Below are 27,512 nucleotides of genomic sequence, written 5' to 3'. Positions count from 1 at the left end.
TGTCTTATAGTCTCCCTGGTGTTATACAATATAGAAGAAGTTGCCATCCATATACTCGTCTTATAAAGTCACGGATGCTTATGTCTTCTTTGCTGTTGTAGATACAACTAAAGCAAGATTTTAAAAGTCTTGTGTCTTTTTTTTTTATTATTTCAAACCTTTAGACCACAGTGGCTACACGAAACACATAATAAAATGCTGTCCGAATCAGATGAGAAAACCGATTGCTCCACAAACAAACACGCCCAGCAAGCAGTCATCTAGAGTTACGGCCCTTAGAGGAAGTCAAAATGTTTTCATTTGTGACGCAAAATCATCTGTTTACCAGTGTTTACAAACATACTTTTGTCTTCTATAATTAAATTTTACTCAGCTTAACAGTCATCACTGAATGTCCGACGGAATGAAAATATCTCGATGACGATGGTCTAACAAGAAGACGGAAGCCTGAATGGGTATTTAGCCCAGGAGATAGCGAGAAACATCCGTTTATTGCCAAACCCAACAACTGCAAAGCCAAAGGACATCTCAGTAGCTCCGTCAGAGCGAACTAATTTTGAACAGGAGTGGCGTTAGTGTTTTGGGTTTACACGATTATGATACGTGATCGATATATCATATAAAGTCGCAGAAGAGAATTTGTGGAGAATGAATGCAAGGTCTCAGGTGTTTGAGCTGGTGAGTATCTCTTGTACCCATCTAGGACTTGAGGTGGAATATCAACTGTTTGTGATTTTTGTGTATGTTTCGGAGATTATAATTAGTGAGTCTGTTTTTAACTTTTGAAATCCCGTAGGTTACATGAGTCACAGAGAATGCTTAATTATCAATCAATCAGATTAGAGAAAGAGTTGGTTGAAAATAAGTGACGACATTCAACCTCATGCATTTTATTACCTTACGAGGAAAAGGTAGTCTTACTTTTAACAGTCTGAGACTCCACACTGACGATTTTGTAATGTCCTGTGATATTTCCTCTTTTAATCCCTGAACCTCCAATACATGCCAACCTCTAATTGGCACTAGGTCATAAGTTTGGACAGGGCATCTATGATTACGGCCTAATCCGTCGAATTTTGAACAGTCAGCAGTGCCCATCTGTCGAATCATGCTTGAGTGGTTCTGGGCTAATCAGTCGAATTTCAGACCATGCTAACACACTGGGAGAGTCTAAGTTCATTAATTAAGGGATCAGCTTGCATTGGATTAGACTACATGTTTTCTAAAATAGTTTTAACTCAGTTCAGTTCAATTCTTTATTTACCTATAGTTGTACAGCTAATCGGTTGTGAACATGAAAATATAGTCGAAATTTAGACAAATATTTTGTATAAATTGTAGGAATTGATTTTTGAAGATAATATTGCAAAGTAAAAGTATCAATAATATGTTTATGCAATTTACACTTAGTAAAACTGGACAACTGACTTCCAATACACTGGAAAGCGTGACCAATAAGTCTTTGTTTAATGATAAGAGACATTCAATTCTTGCTTATACCATATATCACCAAAACACAGAGTTGTCAATATAGTCTTAACCTGAAAGGCCCAGTTCTGAACATTATTTGTTTCCACCTCATCATGTAGATATTCATAACCCCCATGTAGAATATAGTTATCAGTTCCTAGCAGCTTACTCCAGTACTTGACAGTATTGAACATCTGTTTGTAGCGCAAGGGATAATGACCAAGTTCGTCATAAACCATACAATTACAAGTTGATTTTTTGACACCCAATGACCGCTTTCAATAATCCAAATGTAATCTGTCAGTGTTTTCAGCCTTATGAGAGCCCCATACTTTAGATGCATAGCACAAAACACTTCCAACATAGCAATCGAAAACAGATAATATCATTGATTGTGTTGGACACTTGCTCGTAGTATGGTGATCGTGTGTAACATTCCTACAAACTGAAAATGTGTCGATGAAATAATGTTTCATTTTGTTGAATGCAGATATAGATATAATATCCTTGTATATATTTCTCCTTATGAAGGCATTTTATTTAGTGCATCAATTTCTCATTGCATCATATGAGTATGGTCTCCTAAGTAATAGTTAGAATCTATGTAGAGAAATTTTAGTGGTTAAGAAGGGGTGGAGCGAGCGAGCCACTTCTTAGCCACTAAGATTTATCTACATAGATTCTAACTGACTTAGAACCTACTTTTGATTGACAGTTATGAAGTGATGTCACTAGCAAGGTCATATCCTATGTGATTTCTTTACCTCACAATTTCAAATGTGAGCGCCAAAGTGGAGAGCCATGAACGAGCAGTCCGATTTCGTGAATTTTGATTTGTTGTTCGACGAACTTTTCAGCAATACTGACTTTGAATGTACACAAACTCCAAGTCTAACCCAGTTGCTGTCTATTCCATCTCAAGATTTTGTATAACATGAGCAAAGTGACGGTCGTTTCGCCCCACCCCTATCATCCTATGATATCAAACATTCCAGAGGATATTTCTGCGTCGAATAACCGCAACCTTGATTTGTGCATGCAACGTTTCATTCTTGAAATACGGAGAAAGAACAAATCGCCGTATCCCCCAAACACGTTGACACAGATCGTATCGGCGTTACAGAGATACCTTCGGCAAGACCTTGGCAGACCAGATATCAACTTTTATAAGGAGGACGATCCTACTTTTGCCGAATTTCGTAAGACATTGGATGTGCACAAAATGAAAAAATTAACGGCAAAAGGTGTCTGCGTTGACAAGAAACCTTGTGACCCAGTAACAGAAGCGGACGAACGGAAAATGTGGGAATCCAATGTGTATTCTTTGGATTCGGCGGAAGGACCAATTTAAGTAATGCTGAAATTTTATCAGCAGGCAGGTATTGATACCGAGGGCAGGAATATCTCCAACCACTCAGGCCGCGTAACATGCTGTACAACATTGTACAACAGCGGATTTAAAGACAGTCCGTCACAAGTCGAAGTGAGGTGAGGTGAGGTGAGGTGAAATTGGGTTTAACGTCGTGCTTGAGAATATTTCGCTCATATGACGACGTGCATGCATGTGTATGTGTATGTGTGGCTGCTTGTACTAGCCCAGACTGAAGCTGGTTTTATAGTGCTAACTCACTGAGATACCATGCCGCAGTGAAGCATGAATACCCCACTCAGACACATTATACTGACTCCGAGCTGACCAGTCCTTGTTGTACCCATTAATGCCGAGCGCCAGACAGGGACCAACAAGTACCATATTTGAACGTCTTTTAGTATGACGCGGTCGGGGATCGAACCCGCGACCTTCCGCTCTCCGGGCGGACGCTCTAACCACTACACCACGGAGGCGGTCCACAAGTCGAAGTAAACATTGCAGTAATGCTGTGAGAAGTTACCAACGTAAACAGTTTGGAATTCTACAGGACATCAGTAACACGCCATGTCCAACTGGGAGTGATCAGTTCCCACTGGAACCCACTATGGGTCAAGAGTATTGGCTACCAACATGTCCAAATGGGACTGGTTTTACTGCTGCCCTGGGAAAGGATAATACAAATGCATTTATTAAACCATTTGATCATGCATACACTAGATTTAACTCAACCTGCTCAGTCAGGTAAAATATTGGTAAAAGCCAGCGGGATTTCTCTCATATTGTAGAACTAAGGCAAAAATTAATAAATGGTTGTGTTACTATATAGAGTTTATTGCTGTTGTTATTAAAAGGTACATTACATGGATATAATATTGTACTTTGTTTGATGTATATGCCAATCCCTGGTGATACTGAACAGTCCAGGCTGGTATTAGTGGTAATTACTTTGTTTCAGGGGAACCTATGTCATCAGCATACTTGGTACTGATGTAGTGTATGGTGGAATGTGTCATGATATGGTACAACATGGTACAACATGGTACACATATGTGCTCCAAATACACACAATAGGTCCACATTGCTCTAGAAAAATGGATCTTTAATCTCAAAACTGGAAATGTTTTCTGATTTACGTAACTATTTATTTTAGTATGTAGAGACTTCCAACTAATCTCTTACTGTACACAATTATGAGTAAAGCAAGAAGTGTGCAGATGCTTTCATTTATTATCTTGCTGATTGTCTCTGGATTCACTTATCTCACTGGCCTTTCCTATCTCAGCCCTTTGAACTTGCTGAACCCTTTTGACATTCTAGTTAGCAAACTGTTGTGCCTCTTAGATAAAGATGTATGATTTTTACAGTTTACATATTGACAATTTCAGTCAGTGTGCAGGCTTTGTTGTAGAGTAAACAGTCGGGGAAAGAGCAGCAGTTATCAATATTGTCAATACTCTGGAATAATGTAAACAGGTTGACCTTTCATTGAGTATAGCTGCATTTTCTTTTTTTGGTACTCTGGGGCAAAGTACTGAGTTCTTCATGCTTGTCAGGCATATAGAGACTTTTTCACCATTGTCGAACAAATTACCTTCATAGAATTGAAGATACATGTTTTACACACATGAACATACATGCAGAGTAGGTTTTTCATTCATTGATTTTGGAAGAACATATGTTTAAATCAATTGCAACAGACAGCAGTCACCTGTCATGAATTGGTAACAGCTGTCATGAACATTTTGGAATCAGTACCAGAAATTGCAAACAAAAAATATTTAACATATGTTATTATGGTTTTGTTTAGGATTACAGACAGACAGATAATTTATTCAGTATAGAGGCCAAAGGCCCATAATACACATAAATTACAGAGTTGGAATAAGGGCACATAAAAGTGACAGGTTTATGTTTTGACAGTTGCAGCTCTAGTTTTATGTATACATTTAAAAAAATTCAAACATTTATGATAATATTTTTGTCTTTACTGTTAAGGATGTGTATTAAGTTTTGTTTGATGGCAGTATTATACAAGAATGGAGCAATAAACCTATTTCTAGCATCATTATATAATATACAATCAAAGAGGACAGGTGTTTCATCTTCAAAACAGTTAATATTATCTAGTTTACAGTAAAAACAGACTCTGTCAGCCATTGGTATGTTATTTTATCTTTCTACCTCTATACCTAACCCAAAATTGCTACACCTGAACTTTGCTAGAAGAGATTTTTAAGAAGGAGAGATAGAAAATGATAGGTATCTTTCTACATGCAGTAATGATTTAAAATGTTTGTAAGGAAATGAATCTGAAAGGTTATGAATAGTGGCAGACCATGATTGTTTGAGATTATCAGAAAGCCGAAGGTTAAACTGCTGCATAAATACCTTGCTATCACCGACATCCTGTGAGAGCCATACAAACCCAAAACCAAATGTAAATAAGATATTTTTTATATTTGTAGCCCATGTAGTCCTACCTGAATCATCAAGAGATTTGATCATCTATTTGGGATTACACTTTCTTAGTAAAGTACAGAATCTAGTATTTTTGTTGGGTTGAGTCCCATCTGGGATTCGAACCCACACCTTTGTGGAAACAGCAGTGGCTGAGAGGGTTAGGCAGCTGACTTTGTGTGTTGGCGATTAGGTGCCTGACCCAACAAAAGTACTAGAATCTGTACTTTACTGAAATCCCAAATATAACATATGTTACATTTGACCACTTTCTAAATGGCATTGTGTATTCATAAAAAGATATTTGCATATGAAACATGCCATTATGGATTTTGGTTTTTGATCTGTTTGAATGGGTCATAGTGTCCTGCTTGCTTGTTGTGTCTTTAGTTAGTGATCCTAGTAATCACCTACCAGTGATGTGAAATATGTTGATTTCTTTTAGATATTTTTGGCATTTTTGCTCAAAGTTACTTTTCTGATATTCATAGATAACCGATCAATATCCACTTAACGATTATTTATCTCTATGATTTCAATCAACAGCCAGGTCGGTGGGGTAGCCTAGTGGTTAATCCACTTAACGCTTCTATCTCTTGGGTAGCCGTCAGCGCCGAAGATCCGGGTTCGAATCCCCACATGGGTACAATGTGTGAAGCCCATTTCTGGTGTCCCCCGCCGTGATGTTGCTGGAATATTACTAAAAGCGGCGTAAAACCAAACTCAGTCAGTCAATCAACAGCCAATCCTAACTCACACACTACTGATCACTTCTGTGGAGTCTTCTTTTATGGTAACATCATCCTTTCTGTTCCAGTCTGTGGAAGGACGACAGATCGAGGAGGTTGTACAGAGTAAGTATACGACCATTTACCATGTTTACCATGCTTATGATGTTCATCATATGATGACTATTATGATCGTTGAAACATAAAAATGACATAATCCCAGTAACCTGACTGAGGATTATTAAAGCCTCATTTAAGGTGGTGATTATCTTCCCTCCACTAACCCACTAGGTGTGCTGATCTGGATGGTCCAACCATACACTGACAGCACAGAAGATAAAGTGGAAATGTCTAGTAGGGAATTTCATGTTGTGTCATGTTTTTGTGAATTTTAATTTTTTTCATGGCGTTTTTCGCATCATCTCCCATTGTGTTAATTCATATTTCACGTGGAGATTAACAAATGATTCTGTTCAAAATTAACAATCACCGCAAAACATGTATCAGGTAAAAGTGATTTGTTGCAAAACAGCCATTTTTTAATAAAGTGCAACAGGGCATCATGTGAACTAGGCTCTGTCTTTACATGACACATGTTGTGAATGCACATTGAATAGATGCATGTTGCACCTACATGACCATTGATAACATGCATAATTATTTTTCTTGAGAATACAAGTCACCATGGCAACAGTCTGCCATATTGCTTGCTACCTGTGTAATATCGTCTTGTGACTGTTTTCAGGTATTTTCCACACACTGCTTATGCATCGGACACTTGGAAAGGTGAGCATTATCAGCAGAGATGTTAAAATGTTTAAGGAAATAGTATTGTATGCATAAATGATTTTAGTTACAAAATTAGCCTTGCACAGGCCTTAGAAAGTTCTGGAACTGACATCTTAGTCTTCAAAAGGCTTTTAAAACAAAAACGCATGCGTGCACATGGTGTGAACATATAATTCTATAGAAACCATTTCAGTTCTGTCAGCACACTTTGTAAAAGAACTCTGCAAAATCCACTGGTGTGTATAGCAAGAACTACTGTATTATCTTGTCCGTTTTTTACCCGTGAAGATCCGGGTTGGAAATGGAATTAGAGCCAACTAACGGGATCAGGTGGTCAGTCTCGCTGACTTGGTTGACACATGTCATCGTATCCCAATTGCAAAGATCAATGCTTATGGTGTTGATCACTGGATTGTCTGGTCCAGACTCCATTACCTACAGACTGCCGTCATATAGCTGGAATATTGCTGAGTGTGGCTTTAAGCAAGTCGTGGAAGTAGTTGAAGCCTTGGTTGGAGTAAATAGAGATTATGTCTTGGTCCCATTATTTACCAGTGATTAAATAACAAACATAATGATAACAATACTGAGTGTGACCTGGTAACATATTTTTTTCAGTTCCATTACAAGCAGGAGGGAAGCTACTCCATCGGAACTGTTGGAATCATGGACGTCGACTGTGACTACATAGATTTCACATATGTAAGTCTGGCAGATACACTGAATAGCAAGTCATCATTGTATCATCTTCATATCTATTATTAGTATTTTGAACAATTCGGCTTAGGCCAAATAAAAAAAATGTTGTGGTTCCAATCACACCTCTTTAAAATTTAGGGTAGGTAGGTAGGAAGGAATTTTTTTATATATATTTTTTTAGAAGTAAGGTACGAACTAATAACATATTTATCAATGTGTAATTGTTTATTCAATCAAGCTTGCGGCAATCATGTCGACTTTCTCTATCAGAATGACAGATTGGTGCCGGGAAAAAACAATGGTATGTGAAAGCTTATTTTATTCATACCTCGTCAAAAAAACTAGGGTCGTTAAAAAAATTCAAGCGTCAGTCTGGTAGTTGGAACCACAACATTTTTTGTTAGGCCTTATTCAGTGTCATGTTTTGTTGAAATGTTTGTACTACGAAAACAGACATTACAATTTACTGTGCAGTGTTGCCTGCCTTCGGTACCAGGATCTGGTGATCCTGAGTTTAAATGCCAGATCATGATCCTTGCTTTGCAGGGGTGGAAATAACCCATTGCCCGACGTCCGAGTCCAGTGACTTTTTTCTGTTGGGCAAGCAAATTTATATATCACACTGTACCGGTGTCCAGTTGACTTTCCAACGTTAATTATGTTGTTTATTTAAAAAATCAACAAGAAAACAGACGGTATAATGGTAAAATTATCAGGGCAAGTGATTTTACATGTGCCACTGTACACTACACTAGCAATTTTAAAGTTATTTCCACCCCTGCTTTGTCAGCATAATGATTATCAAACTGATGAGCTTCATCAGAGCCATGAAATAGGAATCATATATTCATTTTCATCATCGTTAATAATATTCAATTTCAACTGTTCAAAATATATACATGCAACTTGTGGAATTAAGAACATGATGAGATACTGTAAATATATTCCTATGAACATATTGCAAGTGATTCCCTGGGATTAGATTGCCTAACCAAGCAACTGGTTTTGCATTTCTGTTACAAAATATTGACTGTTGACTGTTTCTTGATTGGCTGATAATGGAGTTGCTAGGGCTTGTGTCTTCATATTTATGTCAATTATGTATTTACTGTTTTGTCCGTGAATATATTTCCAGGTCCGTGTAGCGTCTGAAGAACTGGACCAGAATCTGCGCCAGGGAAGTCAGCATGTTCGAGACACTCTCTCGTAGCCATGGCGGTCCAAATAAGTGGGATCTGGCCAGGTGGGTTGATGTTTGATGATACTGCCCGGTTGTTTGTTTGGTACTTGGTTTGCTGTTTAACACTGCACTCAGTAATATTCCAGCTATATGGCGGTGGTCTGTAAATAATTGAGAATCCACTGATCAACAGCATGTTGTGTAACGCAATATTCCAGCTGTATGGCAGCTGAAGACCAATTCTTACCTGGATATTCATGGTCTCCATGGAATGAAACACTTGCTCTTCAGTACTCCTGGTTAGAGAGACACAGGGACTAGTCTAGGAATCTAAACTAAATCAACATTAAAGTGTGGACCAACCGCCTCCGTGGTGTAGTGGTTAGAGCGTCCACCCAGATATCGGAAGGTCGTGGGTTCGATCCCCGACCGCGTCATACCAAAAGACGTTAAAATATGGTACTTGTTGGTCCCTGCCTGGCGCTCGGCATTAATGGGTACAACAAGGACTGGTCGGCTCGGAGTCAGTATAATGTGTCTGAGTGGGGTATTCATGCTTCACTGCGGCATGATATCTCAGTGGGCTAGCACTATAAAACCAGCTTCAGTCTGGGCTAGTACAAGCAGCCGCACATATACATACGTTGCATGCGCGTGTTTTATGAGCGAAATATTCTCAAGCACGACGATAAACCCAATCTCACCTCACCTCACCTCACCTGTGGCCCAGACAACCCTGCAGTTGACCTCATAAGCATCTCTCTATGCAACTGGGATAAGATGACATGTGACAGCCAAGTCTGTGGGCCTTTGGAATGTAGATTAGGACACTATTGTTATTATGTTCTAATTCATATTTCAGTGATGTTTTAACATTTTTTGCATTGTATTGTACCTTAGAATTCAGTGCCGTTATTCAACACAATGGATTCAGGGCTCTTCCTTGTTACTGGTCCGGATACCTGTAGATTACTTCATGACTAAGTCATCACACAACATGCTGGAAACCATTTTTACATGAAGTTTAGTTGACATGGGAATATTTCCTGGAATCTACTGCAGACTTTGGGGTGAAGATAGTCATGTGAGCAGGTCCAGATTAATTCGGCAATGGTTAAAATAACAGCACTCACTGACAGTGTTAAACATGTTCATGAAGTTTTTTTAAAAGAAATGTAAAAAATATGCCTATGTCATCATATGTATCTGCACAGTTCTAAATTGATCCATTTATTTTGCAGTTCGTTCATAATAACATGTACATGGGCACAATCTGTGAAGCCCATTTCTGGTGTCCATAACCGTGATGTTGCTGGAATATTGCGGCCAAAGATAACAGTTACTGTTCAGTGATGATAAAACCAAACTCGTTGTCAGTTAAGCATGTTCAAAAAAGTTATGTTTCAAATATCATCTTCTAAAATGCCAATGCCTATGTCATCATAGTTTTAACATTTTTCAAAATCAAATAATGATTTCATGTTGGCCACATATAAAGTGTAGATGTGATCACGTTTACTTTTCCAGATATCCCTGGAGTTCTACCAGAAGAAGCGAGCACGCTGGCCCTTCCAAGCAGAGTGTATCCCCTGGGAAGTGTGGACGGTCAAGCTGGACATCATTACTCTGGCCAATGAACATGGTTGGTTGTTTCCTCATGTATAAAGAGAGGGAATTAGTGGCTAACTATTTTAAGGTGCAGCAAGTCTTGTACAGAGTTGCATCCCTTGACCATGCCAGGATCCAATGATAATGGGTTTGAATCTATGTTTATGATCCTTGGTAACATCAGTGTCTTGGTAACATCAGTGAAACATCTGTATCACCTTTGATGTTCCTCCAACATCAAGTTGATACTGATGATGATGCTTCAGAAATAATGTTCAAAACAATGTTAAACACAAATGCCCCACTCACACATATGAAGTTGCTAAATGGTTTACATTCTAAATTTGTAATGGTGCATTTGTTTTGTCATACCTACCTACCCTACCTACCTACCTACCTACCTACCTACCTACCTACCTACCTACCTACCTACCTACCTACCTACCTACCTACCTACAAACATTTGTAAAGCACCGATATCTAGTACAACTGCTCAAAGACGCTTTGTTTTCCCTCGATCATTGGATATTGTATTTTCAATCTCAACTCCCTGGGGATCATGCAACTCTTGCTGCCTACTAGGCGCACCGAGTTAATGTGGCTTTCCCATCCTTACGAGGTACCCATTCACAGCTGGGTGGACTGGGACACCTAGTCACAGTACTTTGTCCAAGTTCACTGCACGTTGCTGTACCTGCAACTAGGTGTTGGCATGTATTCATGTGGCCACCATCTGGTCAACTACCAACGGATTCGTGGGTTCTTTTAAGTGCACAAGGTTGTGTACTGTACACTAGGGGTTGTGACAACACTGAAAGAGTCTGCACACAAAGTTGACTTCAAGTTTTTTTACACCCGGTCACATGTGGGCTCGATACCGGCACTTCCAAGCTCGATGGATTACTAGCCTGGCGCCTTACACAGCTTGCCCACCGCGCCCCCATCATTTGAAACCTTGTCTTGGTACTGAATAACAGGACTACCAGTATTTCTTTTGATCATGAGACACTGTAGTTTCGGAGGGGTACAAGTAAAGTATTTCCTTAAGTGGCATTTAGACGCTGGTATGATGAAGAGGAACACTCTTTATGGACAGACAACTTCTTTATTGAAATAGATGCAGTGATAGGATCTACACTGAAACGTCGCATCTATTGCAATAAAGGAGTCATCTATCCATAAAAAGTGTTCCTCTTCAACTGAAGCACTATTTCCCAGTACCAATAGTGTAAACATTATGTATTACATTTGCCTGCAACTTTAGCCCTAGACTTACTCTTAGTCTCTGAAAATAATTAATTTTAATTATAACAAACAACTCCATTTTAGTTGAGCCCAAGGAAGATTAGGAATTCAGAACCTGCGGAAAATCTAGACTTGCTTCATTTCGAGTCTTAACATTATAGTAAGGTTTATGCTGAGACAGACTACTTGGATTCTACTGCTTCCAGCACTATTCTATTCCAAGGGATGCAACCCATCTCAAGTTTGGTTCTACATCTTTAGGTTTTTGAAAAAATCATGCACTTACTGTTTGTTCTTTACTGAGAACCACAAGCCCAATTTCTAATTATGTCTCATGCAGAGCGTCAGGTGTGCCGAGAGAGGCTGGGTGAGGTGCTCGCAGAGAAGGTCATGTACGTGGCCGACACCATGAACAGACATGAATACGTCCCCAAGATGCCAAACCAGTCAGATCTCGATCTCATCTTTGACACCGTGCATTTCGATGTGCAGCCATATCTCTACAGGGTGAGTATGGTGATCAGATTTGTTATATCACACTGCTCCATGAACTTGTACATACTTGTAAGGCATTGAAACTATCACAGTGTTTTAGGGGCAGTGGGGTAGCTTAGAGGTTAAAGCGTTTGCTCATCACACCGAAGATCCGGTTCGATTCCCCACGTGTTCAATGTGTAGAGCCCGTTTCTTGTGTCCCCCACTGTGATATTGCTGGAATATTGCTCACTCGCTCACAGTGTCTTATCCTAATGTGCCTATACACACCTGTGATGTAGTGTTGACTGTCAACCTGTGAACTGGTCTTCAGCAACCCATGCTTGTCGTAAGAGGCAACTAACAGGATCGGGTGGTCAGCCTCGCTGACACATATCATCATATCCCAATTGCGTACATTGATGCTCATGATGTTGATCACTGGATCGGCTGGTCCAGACTAGAATATTTACAGAATACCTCCATATGCTGAGTGTGGCGTTCAACAATGAACAAACAATTGACAGTAACTGCAATACAGTCTGAATGCATGTTAAACACATATATACTGACAGCGGGATGTTATTTCAGATATCGCACCAGACGACGGGTCCAGCAGCATCAGCATCAGTCGGCACCACCATGAGGAAGTTCCTGAAAGACACACTAGCATTATAACAAATACTGGATGTAGGGGATAATGACTAGACCAGTAGTACGTTATACGGATATCTCCCTCTTGTATCACGCGCTCGAGATTAACTCAGTGTATACTAACTAGGTTATGCCTTCATGCTTATCATAGTAAGGTTAAACAATGCATAAGTACAATTGGGAGTCATGCGGTTGTTATCAGCTGATAACTGTCTAGCCTGTTTCTCATCCTGATGATTGTCTAGCCTGTTTCTCATCCTGATGATTGTCTAGCCTGTTTCTCATCCTGATGATTGTCAAGCCTGTTTCTCATTCTGATGATTGTCTAGCCTGTTTCTCATCCTGATAACTGTCTAGCCTGTTTCTCATCCTGATAACTGTCTAGCCTGTTTCTCATCCTGATAACTGTCTAGCCTGTTTCTCATCCTGATAACTGTCTAGCCTGTTTCTCATCCTGATAACTGTCTAGCCTGTTTCTCATCCTGATGACTGTCTAGCCTGTTTCTCATCCTGATAACTGTCTAGCCTGTTTCTCATCCTGATGATTGTCTAGCCTGTTTCTCATCCTGATAACTGTCTAGCCTGTTTCTCATCCTGATAATTGTCTAGCCTGTTTCTCATCCTGATAACTGTCTAGCCTGTTTCTCATCCTGATAACTGTCTAGCCTGTTTCTCATCCTGATAATTGTCAAGCCTGTTTCTCATCCTGATGATTGTCTAGCCTGTTTCTCATCCTGATAACTGTCTAACCTGTTTCTCATCCTGATAACTGTCTAACCTGTTTCTCATCCTGATAACTGTCTAGCCTGTTTCTCATCCTGATAACTGTCTAGCCTGTTTCTCATCCTATTCTCATGGTGTTTAGATGGAAAAGACCTGCTATAGTACTGTTGCAAAGTGCTTGTATGAAAGACTTTGCCAAACATTGGGCAATATCTAGGATGGATGTATGTAAGACAGTGTTTCAGGGCACGATATTTTCTCTTGATAAACATGGCTTGACTCTTTTGGGATCCAATGAACAAGCCAGAACCACATTTGGAAGACTGTTATAGCATGTTGAAATCATAATTTCTTTCTAGTCATCTAGGAGCTTTTGAGAGATTTCTACAAAAGATTTAGAAGCTTTCTACATTTCATATGTAGATGTATGAAACGGTCATGAATTCTAATATGAAAATTTGAAGAAGTTTGGATGAAAGAATGTTAGGTTGTTACAGTTAGCCCCTTGTGTTCAGTGTCAAAACATCCAGATTTGACTTTAACTCACTCAATTTAGAACTAAAAGAATTCATCTCTTGACTTCCAGTGAACATAAGCGCATTTGTGGCTTGAGTTGTTGACCATCTTCCATTTTATCATTAGCAAGATTGTATCACATTGGCATAGCGTCATTGTCATATAGTAGAACATGGATATTTTGTACTGAAGGATCGAGAAGGAGAAGTTTAGACTAGTATGCGTTATTACTATATGTAGATGTTGCCAGTCTCTGTGATGATGATGATGATGATGATGATGATGATTTCTAGATGACCCAGATAATGCTGAGTATCATTATTCACATACTGACCTCATTTCACAAATCAACCTTGACAATATTGCACACAGACCCTTGATTTTAATGCCATTAAATTTTGTGGATGAATTGTTTATGGTACTTCATCAGGGATTGTTTTTATCAAAATTGATATCAGTGCTATCAGTCCTGTGTGATTATTGGAGATTAACATGGTGTTAATACACACAACTATATTGAGATTAGATGATATACAAATAAAGATATATAATTGCTATGTGAAATGAGGACTGAATTAGGTAGTAAATGTTCATTTTCTTCTCGCTCATAATCCAGTGGTCTCTGTGAGAATTATGTCTAGCTTTGTGTTTTGTGATGGCGGGTGCAGGGTGTTACAGTAAAGCTAGGGTTATAACATGTACACTGATGGGATGTTAATACTAGTAGTACTATTTCACGTAAATGTTATCTTGTATATCTCATGGCCAATTATGGTAAACCTTCCTAAACTTGCCTTGATCCATTTCCTTGGTTCTTGAAATCTCAAATTGTCTGTCCTTGATTTTCAGTAACTTTTTCAGCCAATCAAATGTCTCGGTAAGGGGAAAGGAAATGGGGAAGGGAGAACTTGCAACTGTTAGTATTGAAGGACACAGAGACATCCTTTCCTTCTAAAAGATTATTTAGGGCTTTATTGTGCATGTCAGTAAGTCTTCAGTGTTGAATTTCTGCCTTTCTCAATGTTTATGAATCAGACTGGTCACCATGTCGTTGATACTGCAGACCCAAAATTGAGCTGTTTTGAAACTCTCATTCTGATTGGTCTGTTAGACAGAGTAGTGTAGCAAATCAAATTTGGTAATAAAAATCAAGGGCAAATAATTTTTAGTTTGTGAGAACCACAGGAATTGAGCCAGGGGTTAGCATAGTTTTACAGAAAAGTAAGAATTGTAGATGGAAAAAAGTTGGTACCTGACTTAGAAACCAAGCCAAAAAAGAAGAACCCGAAGTCATATTTTCTCCACATCTGGAAGACATGGTAAAGTATAGGTATCCGACCTTCGTGCAGTGATTTAAAAACAGACAATCAGTGTAGGGACATCTTCATGACTTTGCCAACTTCTGTATAGCTCATTCTATCATTTACAAAATTTGAAAAAAATCTTGCATTTTGGATGAAGATCGGTGTTATAGAAAATGAACCGATTTGAAACATGATTACTTTGAAGATAGTTTATAAATGATACAAGATGTCTCATTGCTAATGAATTTGATCTAATATATTGTTAATTCAGATGGATTTGACTGTTTACACTTAACTTACCAATGTCTTGTATTGTCACACAAATGTCATAATACATTGATCTTTCCAACCTTCCCGTCCTTGTCTCACAGCGTTACCTGCTGTAGAAATATTAACCGAGTCACAACTCTGTGGTTGGTCAAGGGCAACATCCATCTCCAGTTTTGTTTACATGGACCATTGAGTCCTTAATTGAATAGCGTGTTTAGGGACCGTTCATAATTTATGGCTAGTGGGGGTGATAATGATTTTAAGGGGGGTCACCCATTTTGTTCTGGGGAGGTAGGGGGTCATCAATTTTGTACGTGTACTAGGGGGTAATAAATTTTGTACATAAAAATATTTTAAAATTAGGCTTACAAAATATGGGTAGGGGTGGGGGTCATTGATTTTGTACATGATATGCAGAGGGGGGTCACTTATTTTGTACATAAATTTTAAGGGGGGTCAGTCACATTGTACATGCTTATCCATAAAAATCATCATCAACCCCACCCCTAGCCATATATTATGAACGGTCCCTTACTGTATTTTAGGATTATGAAGCCTTTGTATGATTCATTTTGTAGATAATGTATTGTCCATCATGCTATCAGTTATCCTTTATGTGCAGCGTATTGTCCAATTGTGCATGGTCGCCAACTCTTCCATGAAAACATGTGCAATGCTGTTGTCTTCAAAGTGGTATGGGCAGATTTTAACTCCCCACATTCAACAGGATATTATCCATTTAACAGAATACATTGTACATGTATGGTAATTTAGTTAACTGTTTGTATTTATCAGTTTGTATTTATTGTCAGAGAATACTAGGTAGAGTTTCATATACTGCAATATCAGTTGTGAGGCAAGTAACACTATTGTTGGAGAGTACTGGGGAGAGTGACATGTATTTCAATATTAGTTGTGAGGAAAGTAACACTTTGTTGGAGTGTACTGGGTCAATTTATACGTATTTCAATATCAGTTGTTAGGAAAATAACACTCTTGTCGGAGAGTACTGGTGAGAGATACATGTATTGTAATATCAGTTGTGAGGAAAATAACACTTGTTGGAGAATACTGGTGAGAGTTACATGTATTGTAATATCAGTTGTGGGGAAAGTAACACTCTTGTTGGAGAATACTGGTGAGAGTTACATGTATTGTAATATAAGTTGTGGGGAAAGTAGCACTCTTGTTGGAGAGTACTTGAGAGAGTAACATGTATTGTAATATAAGTTGTGGGGAAAGTAGCACTCTTGTTGGAGATAACTTGAGAGAGTAACATGTATTGTAATATCAGTTGTGGGGAAAGTAACACTCTTGTTGAAGAGTACTTGAGAGAGAAACATGTATTGTAATATTAGTTGTGGGGAAAGTAGTGCTCTTGATGGAGAGCACTTGAGAGAGTTGCGAATATTGCAACTGTGTGTTCATTTTCATGTTTGTATCATTGATTCATCTTTTATATCATTTGATATACGTAGCTAATGATTATCTTGACTGACATTTGTATATGATGTTATGTATAGCGTTATCATCATGATAATAATTACTTCATGCATTAGGCATTGACCTATTGACCTGGGGGTATTCAATAACTATTTATCGCAAATACTATCTGTTGTTATGAGATTTAGTATGGTAAAATGTGAACTATGTTTAATTTGCTGATTTAGTTAGATACAAAATACCTAAGAATATCTACCTTTGCAAATTCAGCTTTCTACAGATCCATAATGGCAGTTCCATCCATATCACATGCTACTCAAACACTTTAGAGAATTTCATCCCAATAATTTCCAAAACCCTAGCATAGAAACATTTGGACTACGTCCACCCTATGTTTCCCCATACAGCCACATGCACTGTATTAGGCTATACCATAGTTTCATATCTCCCAAACATTTAGGGAATTGGGTAGCCTAACGGTGAGAGTGTTTGCTGGACTTGCTGAAGGAAGGGGTTTAATCCTCATGTTGGCAGTCTGTGGAGCTAACACTTGATGTAAGATATAGTTACATGGCTGGAATATTGCACTATAAAACCATATTCATTCATTTTCTGCTTCTAAATAAATATCAGTTTATTTAACATTGCTGATACATTTTCCAGTCCGGTGATCTGAAGTAAAGTACTCAGTTACCCTGGGCTAATGTGATGTGTACGTGTTAAACAGTAGATCCCATTCGTAACCCACTCGTGTTATTCTAATACCCATTCGTGAACAACGTGTTATTCCGGGACAAGCCGAATAGCGATCTTCTTGGAGGTTACGGAAAGGGGCGAGTGGTGCCCATTTCCGTAACCTCCAAGAAGATCGCTATTCGGCTTGTCACGGAATAACACGAGTCCGTCACGAATGCATTCGTGACCAACTCGTGATATTCCGGGACAAGCCGAAGGTTACGGAAAGGGACGAGTGGTGACGAATGTCACGAATGTAGTTTCCATTCGTAGCCCATTCGTGTTATTCCGGACAACAGATCTTCTTGGAGGTTACGGAAATGGCGAATGCAGTAGTTCTACCCAACCCCAGAACCCTCGTTGTGAGCTTCCTCCCGTGTGATGCTCTGGTACATTAAGCCCTGCTTTTAACATTGTATGTTGATCTGTCCCATACTATACCCATAGTATCACTGACGTACGTCTTCGTTGCCACAAGTAGGATCCTTGCACTCGATGTGTACAGCTGCTTGTTTCCTGTTGAAGTGTGTGCATAGACTGGTGAAAGGGGTACGTAAGTGTCGGTGTGAACTATTTAAGTTATGGACGAGTGATTGGTTGGTTGTGCAGTTTGTAATGATTGAATAAAGTATGCATTTAATGAACATGGTTTTGTTGTGATTTCTTGTAAATACGAACTGTCATTGCAAGAACACATTCAGTCTCTGAGACTAGTTTGTCTTCAGCAACCCATGCTTGTAAGAGGCGACTAATGGGATTGGGTGGTTAGGCTAGCTGACTTTGTTGGTCAACACGTCATCGTATTCGTGTCGTACTTTGATGCTCATGATGTCAGTCACTGGATTGTGTGGTCCAGACTCGATTATATTCATATGACCACCATAGCTGAAAAATATATTTGGTTGAGACGTGATTATCCGACGAAACATGGTAAGTCCAAATCGCGGTGAAAATTAGATGTTTGGATCAGAAAATATAAGTTGGGTTGATTCGATGTTTAACAATATTCTATATGATGGTGGTCTGTAAATATCGATTCTTGACCAGACAATGATCAACAGCCAATTATTGGCATGAGTGAGTGAGTTTAGTTTTACGCCGCACTCAACAATATTCCAGCTATATGGCGGTGGTCTGTAAATAATCGAGTCTGGACCAGACAATCCAGTGATCAACAGCATAAGCATCGACCTGCGCAATTGGGAACCGATGACATGTGTCAACCAAGCCAGCGAGCCTGACCACCGGATCCCGCTAGTCGCCTTGTACGACAAGCATGGGTTACTGAAGGGTCATTCTAACCCGGACTTTCACGGGCCAGTTATTGGCATGAGCAATGCAGGAATGTCTTTCAGACAATTTGAACTTCAAGTTGGGCGCAATCCTTTCAGGACTCCTGAACAAGCTCACGGCTGCCAATGATATTAAAGATCTTCCAAGATTTGGCAGACCCGTAAGACAACAATACGAGATGATAGAGCATTGTCAGGCACCGTTCATGGGACTCAGGCACATCGTTAAGCCAACAGTGGTTACCAGGGAAAACCAGGACTCTACTGTAAGCCCAGCCAATGCTGAGTATCATTATTCACATGCTGACATCATTAATGATTCACATATTGACCTCTTTTCACAAAGCAACCTTGACAAAATTGTATACATGCCCTCGATTTTAATGCCTTTGAGACTTTGTTGATGAATTGTTGATGGTACTTCATCAGGGATTGTTTTTATCAAAATATCAGAGCTATGAGCTCTGTGTGATTATTGGAGATTAACATGGTGTTAATACAGACAACTAAGGATACTAGTATTAGATTGCTATGTGAAATGAGGACTGAATTACGTAGTCAATGTATGTTCAGGATACACGTCTAGAAGACACATCAGGCATATATATCTGTTTCCAGCTCATAAAGCAGCAAGATGTCCCTGGTGTAAACAACGTGTTCGCTGGAACATTGCATCAAGGGTTCACTTTTTTCCGATGAGAGTCGTTTCTTACTGCATATGCTGGGTGGGCGTACATGTGTCTGGAGATCATTTAGCTCAGCTGTGGTTCCCGGCAAAATATCCTGTAGACGGGTCCCTTCGGGCACAGGGGCGTGTCACGCTTAGAAACAGCGTTAGAAAGACATATAGGTATATAGACTACAAAATGAGCTATAAATGGTCACACCGGATCATTATTTCAAAAGTTATACGCCACGACTCACCGAAAACAGCTACCTCCGCAATTCCAAGCCAAAATCATGGATCACCCAAGACAGCAAAAACTCACCTTTTAAATTTGTTTATTAATTCAAGCCATGTTGACAGCACCCATGTAGGGCTAGATTTGATCGGCAGCGGCATTCCACGGGTCTAAAAACTTATTTCAACATCTACAAATCATTTCCTCGACAGTAAGCAGGCATTTTCTCCAAAACCATCGGCAATCATACTCACTTGTCGGCCATAGATGGCCTTGACATTCAAGTGATCTGAGCAGATACGAGAAACTGAATTGGACCATCCGATTGGTGGAAAATATAATATACCGTAAGATATTGACTGTTTGCTAATATGGTGCGATGAAATATGAACTCTTTGGCAATATTTCTTCTATTTTGGATGATGGGAGCTGGAATAACAGTAAATTGTTAGAATAATTTTAGAGGTTGTAAAATGGATTCGATATTGGATTTTTAGGAAATTATATTTATAAATATTTAACCTCTGAAATTATTCTTACCAATTTACTGCTTAGATCACTTAAATGTCAAGGCCATCATGTGGGGAATCGAACCCGGCCTATACGAATTATACGAAATGACTGTCCTTCCTATGGTATCTGACCGGAGCGAAAGCGAGGTCAGATAACCTATAGGAAGGTCACGAGTTTCGTATAATTCGTATGTAATGAGACCGAGTGTGGTATTTCCATTTATTACCCACGTCTTACATGCATTTAAATTGACAAAATAGCGTATTTTGTTATGTTTTTGGTTTCAAACCGAAACCGGTTTCATAAAGAGGTTGCGGAAGAGTTTCTTTGTACTGTAGTACAATATTTTGCATGACGTCACAGTAATGACGTCACCGCCATGGTAACCGACGTCACGATTCATGTCAGTTGTCATCGCCTCGTACAGCCTCCTACAGTAAACTACTCCGTTGCACCTCGTTTCTTGGTTTCCAGTTGCTTCATTCGGCTAACATTTTCTCCAAAACCATCGGCAATCATACTCACTTGTCGGCCATAGATGGCCTTGACATTCAAGTGATCTGAGCAGATACGAGAAACTGAATTGGACCATCCGATTGGTGGAAAATATTATATACTGTAAGATATTGACTGTTTGCTAATATGGGCGCGAAATATGAACTTTGCAATATTCCTTCTATTTTGGATGATGTACGGAACAGTAAATTGTTAAGAATAATTTTAGAGGTTGTAAAAATGGATTCGATATTGATTCATTTTTAGGAAATTATATTTATAAATATTTATCCTCTGAAATTATTCTTACCAATTTACTGCTTAGGTCACTTAAATGTCAAGGCCATCATGTGGGGAATCGAACCCGGCCTTCGGCGTGACGAGCCAACGCTTTATCCACTAGGATACCCCACCGCCCACTGGATTTAATGAAGAGTATGTATTCAGTATTGCCCACGTGTCGAGAGAAGAGTAATATCACTAGACCAAATGGGGGAGTCCATATTTGCCAGAAATGACCCTCGTTGACCCCATCCTTAGTGGTGTACGTTTAATCAGAAGAACTGTATTTACACCCAGATTTAGGTGGCACGCACGTGACGGACATTGACCTCTCTGTCAAGCGGGCCATGATCTACAAATGAACACAGATGGGGGTTCATTAGGTTTGTGTACCACGAGCTGCATGTGTGTATTGGGTTAGTTTGAAGTGGAACACATCTAAAGATATTATGTAGAGTGGATTCAGCACTGATTTACCACGTCTCAGACTTTAGCCAAACTTAACATACATGCTTCATTCTTCTCATATTTTAGTTTAAGAACTATGCCTGTTTTAGTTGCTACATATACGGTGTTTTGATACAGTTGTTTATATCTGACTACTTAAAGACGAAAACTGTGTACAGCGTTAATCACGGAGCGCTAGATTGTTTGTCTTGTGTTTGTACTCGGGCATTAGCATGAGTGAGTTTGGTTTTACGCCGCTTTTAGAAATATTACAGCAATATCACGGTTGTGGGCGCAAGAAATGCGGGCATTAGAGCTTCAGGAGTTTATAAATAATAAAATAATCTGACTGTGCGCTGATTCAGCACAGATGTATGTTTAAAGCCGGTAATTTTCACTATTTGTCTTATTCTTGACCAGCAGCAACAACACCGACGACGATGACGATGATAATAACAATAACAACATACGCCACACTTATCTCCTTGGATAAAGACTGTTTCATGCATACCTAAAAACAAATGTTAAAACACAAGAATACAAGCAAACCGGAGTTATTAAAACAAATAATAACTAACACAAATACTGTACACGTCAGTACCTTTGAGGGGCGGTGAGTTAGCCTAATGATTAAAACGTCCGCTCGTCGCATTGAAGACCCGGGTTCGATCTCCCACATGGGTACAACGTGTGAAGCCCATTTCTGGTGTCCCCGCCGTGATATTGCTGGAATATTGCTAAAAGCGGCGTAAAACCGCCCTCACCCAGTACCTTTAAAGTGGTATCGACACCCACGTGTGCGGTCGGTACATCAGACCATCACCTTTATTTAATTTATTAAGCTCAAAGAGGCTATAAGCATCCCCGTCCAAACACTCACACACCCCTTCACTTTCAATTATCAGGTTCACTGTATAATGTATGCATCACTAAAAGGATCCTGGTCGCGAAACTAGAAATTGTACATCCTCTAATTTAGTCTGTGAAGTGTCAAGCTGACGATTGTGATGGCAACGGGGGATAGTTTCTACAAAGGCTAAGGTGAAAGTTCAGACTGCATTAGTCACGAGGGTAGAGTTACGTACCCGCCAAATACAGGTGCTCGTCTGTATTGAAGTCATGGCGGCTTTGCAAATATGCTCATTTGTTCCTCTACAGAGGTAAACGCGCAACAATGGTGTTTTGATATCAAACAGTTTAAGGAAGGTGGCACTTAAAGGATTCCGTTCTTGGGGCGATTTCGGATATCCGGAGTTGTCAGTTCTGGGATGGTGTAGGAGGTTGGGAGACACCTTTGGTGAAAGTGAAATGGAGCTATTGTCGTGGCTGAGGGTGGCTGTTGGTAAGTACATAAGTACGAACGTAGCTATTTACGCATGTATCGTTTCACACCCGCCACGAAATTTGGAGTCCCAGAAGTGTAACGATAAACACCAAATGATGATGATATCATCTAACGCCGCTTTTAGCAGTATTCCACCAATATCAGGGTAGGGGACACCTTAATCGTGCGTCTCACATTCTACCCATCTGGGGAATCGAACCCGGGTTCTCGCGAACGAGTGAACCCCCAGGCTTAGTGTGTATTGTTGGTTTCTGTATCTACTCGGGCATCCTGTTACAAATAGTGCAATTATTACTGTGAAAGATTTTCTGTTGAATTTTATTCCTGTATATTTTAGTATTTTTTGAAGGGAGAAACGAATGATTGTGTATGTGATTTTTTCAGAAAGCTTAAATGGCATTTGTTACACTCTGTGTCCTAATGTGTCGATTCGCATGGTAGTCGAGTGGTTAAAGCCGAAAGCCCGGGTTCAGTCCCCATATGGGAAGAGGAGTGAAACCTATTCTTGGTGTCGAGATATGACAGATAGACACAATTATCAATTTATTTTAAACGAACTCACTATCCTATGGTAATATTACAATTACGATTTTCTGTTTCAGGAAAGAATCTAGGATAATATTAAGATTTTAAGACTCGTCTATTTCAGGAAAGAATTTAGGGCAATATTACGTTAATTTTGGGGCAATATTTGTTAAGTTTTAGACTTTGTCAAAGTATTATCTCTCCATTACTGACCACTGTGTTTCTAACTACCAAAGAACATGTTATTGGCGATCAAGGGAAACTATTAAATCTACCATTACCTGGTGGAATACCGGTTCATCTAGAGTACAAAGACACTTAACGGTATGGAACATATAGTTACTGTGTTTAAATGGTCTAGAGCCGGATACAAACAACCTGATGTCTGTGTCTCGAAAATGAATTAAAACATATCCTTCTGTTTGATTGGACAGTCTAAATTCGCCAAGTGTTCACTTTCATTAAATGTGCCCTCAGATCGTAAAGCATTGGACTGAAATAGCTGATTTTATGAGACCGCATATATGCATGCATATAATAACTTGAATAATTAATCTAAAGCCTTGTCATTTGACAGACAATAGCCTATCTTACCCGTTTAAAACGAACAAATTTGCCCTCTCAGGGGTATTTTTACCCCATGGGGTACGTCACCGGGGGTTTGTAGTGCATGTAACGAGGCTTAAGTGTGTTGACGTTTGACGAGACAAAAGCCTATCTTAATCTTGAAAAACGAAAAACGAAATTATGACATCCAAAATCCTCAGCATCCCACGTCATCCTTGCTTGTAGGCCATGATCTGGTATGAAACCATCTTGTGTGAATAAGTTTGATCTAGTAGCGAATTGTCTACTTGAATCTGCAGAGTAGATACAGTTGTCTTCTCGTTTATACCCCAGTTCATCACTGGTAGCTGGGAAAGTTCCTATAGGTCTCCAATTTCATTTTTTAAACAATCTGAAACCATTTATGCTGAGGATACATATTTTGTCTGTGATAATTTATACACGGTTAGGATCATAATAACATAATATTATTATTATTATTATTATTCTATGTCTTGTCTTCGTTATGCATTTCAGTGGTCGGAATTGTTGGTACCGGAAGTTCAGATATTGGCAACCCATGCTGGAACTCACGTGATTTTGACATCATTCCTGGTGAAACCTGCTTCAACTACATCTTCTGTTACTATGGTTACCCTATCAACAAAGGATGGTGCTACAGAGGGTCGGCGTTCGATGCTGAACTCAAACAGTGCACAACCAAAGCGCACGGAGTCTGCATATCTCGAAGAGGTAACACCAGTTTGATTCCAACCACTTAATTAATGCCACGAACCTTTCTCCAGTTTTGCACCAAATAACCCGTTAGGAGAGCAGTTGAAAGATTGATTTTCTTGTGGTTGAAAGTTTGGCCTTCGTTTATAAGATATTCTTAATGGAAACCCAAACACTGCCCAAATGTACTTTCAAGCGGGGTTTATCTGAATCAAAAGTTCTTGTAAGATTTGTTCAGTATTAGAATTGTCATCATATTATGTCCAGTAAATCTACATTAGTTTACTCCACAATACCACGTAATGTTCCTGGGCACTGGGGTAGTAGCCTAGTCACGCCGAAGACCAGGAACTAGATTTTCGAAGCTCTCTTAGCGCTAAGATAGTCGTAAGTTAATGTTAATGCATGACACTTACGACTATCTTAGCGCTAAGAGAGCTTCGAAATTCTAGGCCCTGGGTTCGATTGCCCAAGGGAACAATATGTGAAGCCCATTTCTGGTGTCCCCCGCTGTGATGTTGCTGGAATATTGCTAAAAGCAGCGTAAAACTAAACTCACTCACTCATTACAGTCAAACGCCGTTGTGTCGAAGTGTTCGGGACCTACGTAAATACTCCGAGATATGTGTGAGGCCCATTCCCCGCCGTGATATTGCTAAAAGCGGCGTAACACTATACTCCCTCACATGACGTTCCCCATAAGGAGTCCGGGTTAGAATACTAGTGGATCCCTAGCAACCTGTCCAGTTCCTATTGTAAGAGGTGATAAAACTCACTGACTTTGACTAGAGTAACATCTTGCCCAGTTTGCTCTATTATTTACATCCCTTGAATTGGATATCGCCGAGAGTGAGTGAGTGAGTTTGGTTTTAAGCCGCTTTTAGCAATATTCCAGCAATATCATGGTGGGGGACACCAGAAATGAGCTTCACACATTGAACCCCTGTGGGGAATCGAACCCGCGTTAACTTCTAGGCTACCCCACCGCCCCTGATATCGCTGAGAGCGGCGTTAAACAATACATCACAACATGACCAATTGATGCTTCAGATTCGTTATCATCACCAAACACCAAGTTCATCTGCCCAGTCGATGTGAGTGAAGGTTACTACCCAGATTACTCCAACGGGTGTCCAACAAAACAGTTCTACAAATGTCGCGGCGGTGAAGTCCAGTCAGTGACGTGCGAGACGGGACTCTTCTTCAACGAGGGCACAGACAGGTGCGATAACGCTACAAACATACCGTGCGGCGCCATCTTGATCTGTCCGCCATCTTTAGATTATGGCGTCTACGCAGACTACAGCAATGGTTGTCCACCTAAAAGGTTTATTCGTTGTTTTGGAGGCTTTGGGGGCGAATCGATCAAGGTTGAGTATACATGTCCAGATGATTTGTTCTATAACGAAGGAATTAAATCTTGTGACTACAGTAAAAACGTACCTTGTCTTGCAAATAAAAAGGATTGATAATCTGATGGTGTTTTCCTTATATACCCACGCCTATAATAAACAAATAAGCTATTGTCCGTTTGCTGCAAAATCGTACCGATGAAATGGCAAATATATACTCATAGAAACGAATACAAGAACACATGAAAGTACATGTGCTCCTTTATTCTTTTCCAGGTTTCTTCACAAGGTATGTATTGCATTGTGAGTTCAAATTCTGGAAATTAATAAAGGAGCACTTGTACTTTCATGTGTTCTCTTATTCGTTTCTAGGAGTATTTATACATTCGAAACAACAAATCGTCTTAAATTGTATGAAAGCTAGTCATTTGTCCATACCAAATCGTCAATATAATTTTGGACATTGGCATGACGAACGGGAAAAGTTGTCTAATTAACAAACGATCATGTAGATGTTGACTATAAACTAAAGACATGTCGCTTCTATTTGATCATCGAGAACCGGGTTAAGTAAATGTTGTTAGAACCGGTTAAAAGTGGATAGGGTGGCCATTCGGCTTGCAACACAGAATAATCAGCAGTTTCAGTTTGTTCCAAGGGAGATCACTCTGAACGTATTACCTTCATCCTATGATATAGATCACACCCAGAATTATATTCAATAGAACACCTTCAATAAGAATATCAAAGCATGCAAGATCGTCGAATGGACATCCTTCGTATCTCAAGGGCTCGCATTTCGGGATGCCTACACTAACTTCCGGTTCCATTCCTGTGGTTCTCATGATATCGAATTGCCCGCCCTTGACTTTGTCCACGTGACAGTGGAAGCATCACGGAACGGTTACATGTTTTCAACAGGAGGCTAGTGTTGTGTTGAATACAATACTGTCAGTTTTTGCTCACACGGAGACACAGCCAGTTACGAGCTCAAAACCCAAGGGCGGAGAGGCAGCCTAGCGGTGAAAGCGTTTATTCCCCTCATGGGTTGAAGTTATGAAGCCCATTTCTAGTGTCCCCCTCTGTGATATTGGTGGAATATTGCCAAACGCGACGTAAAACCATATTCACTCACTGCCTCTGCTCACACTTTGATAGTCCCATGACGCATCAAGGAAACCCGTAAGTTCAGCCATTGTTAGGGTAGTGTTCATAACATGCAGTAGATTGACTTCGCCTCACATTAATCTGACACCCCGCCAGTCTCATTAAAATCAGGTCTTGGTCGTCGCTGCCGCTACACAAAGATCCCGTTATAGGTCAGAACAGAACGACCTTTCATCTGATCTGTCAGAGCCTCGCTTAAAGGGAATGTCCGAATGTGTTTTCTATCAAGCGACAAAGGTTAACA

General features: G+C 39.7%; 1 protein-coding gene across 1 annotated transcript; it reads left to right on the top strand.

Moving 5' to 3' along the window:
- Positions 1–280: 280 nt before the first annotated feature.
- LOC124282720 (autophagy-related protein 101-like) lies at positions 281–15,346 on the top strand. Its single transcript, XM_046718741.1, is given in 8 exon segments — positions 281–678; positions 6,117–6,153; positions 6,773–6,813; positions 7,435–7,518; positions 8,651–8,758; positions 10,223–10,337; positions 11,889–12,055; positions 12,614–15,346. Coding segments are annotated over 8 exon segments (669 nt in total). The 5' UTR covers positions 281–648; the 3' UTR covers positions 12,701–15,346.
- Positions 15,347–27,512: the final 12,166 nt, after the last annotated feature.

Source organism: Haliotis rubra, unplaced genomic scaffold, assembly GCF_003918875.1.
Source record: "Haliotis rubra isolate DU_JTF1 unplaced genomic scaffold, ASM391887v1 Scf301, whole genome shotgun sequence".
NCBI classification, from domain to species: domain Eukaryota; kingdom Metazoa; phylum Mollusca; class Gastropoda; order Lepetellida; family Haliotidae; genus Haliotis; species Haliotis rubra.
This window is presented reverse-complemented; position numbering and strand designations above follow the sequence as displayed.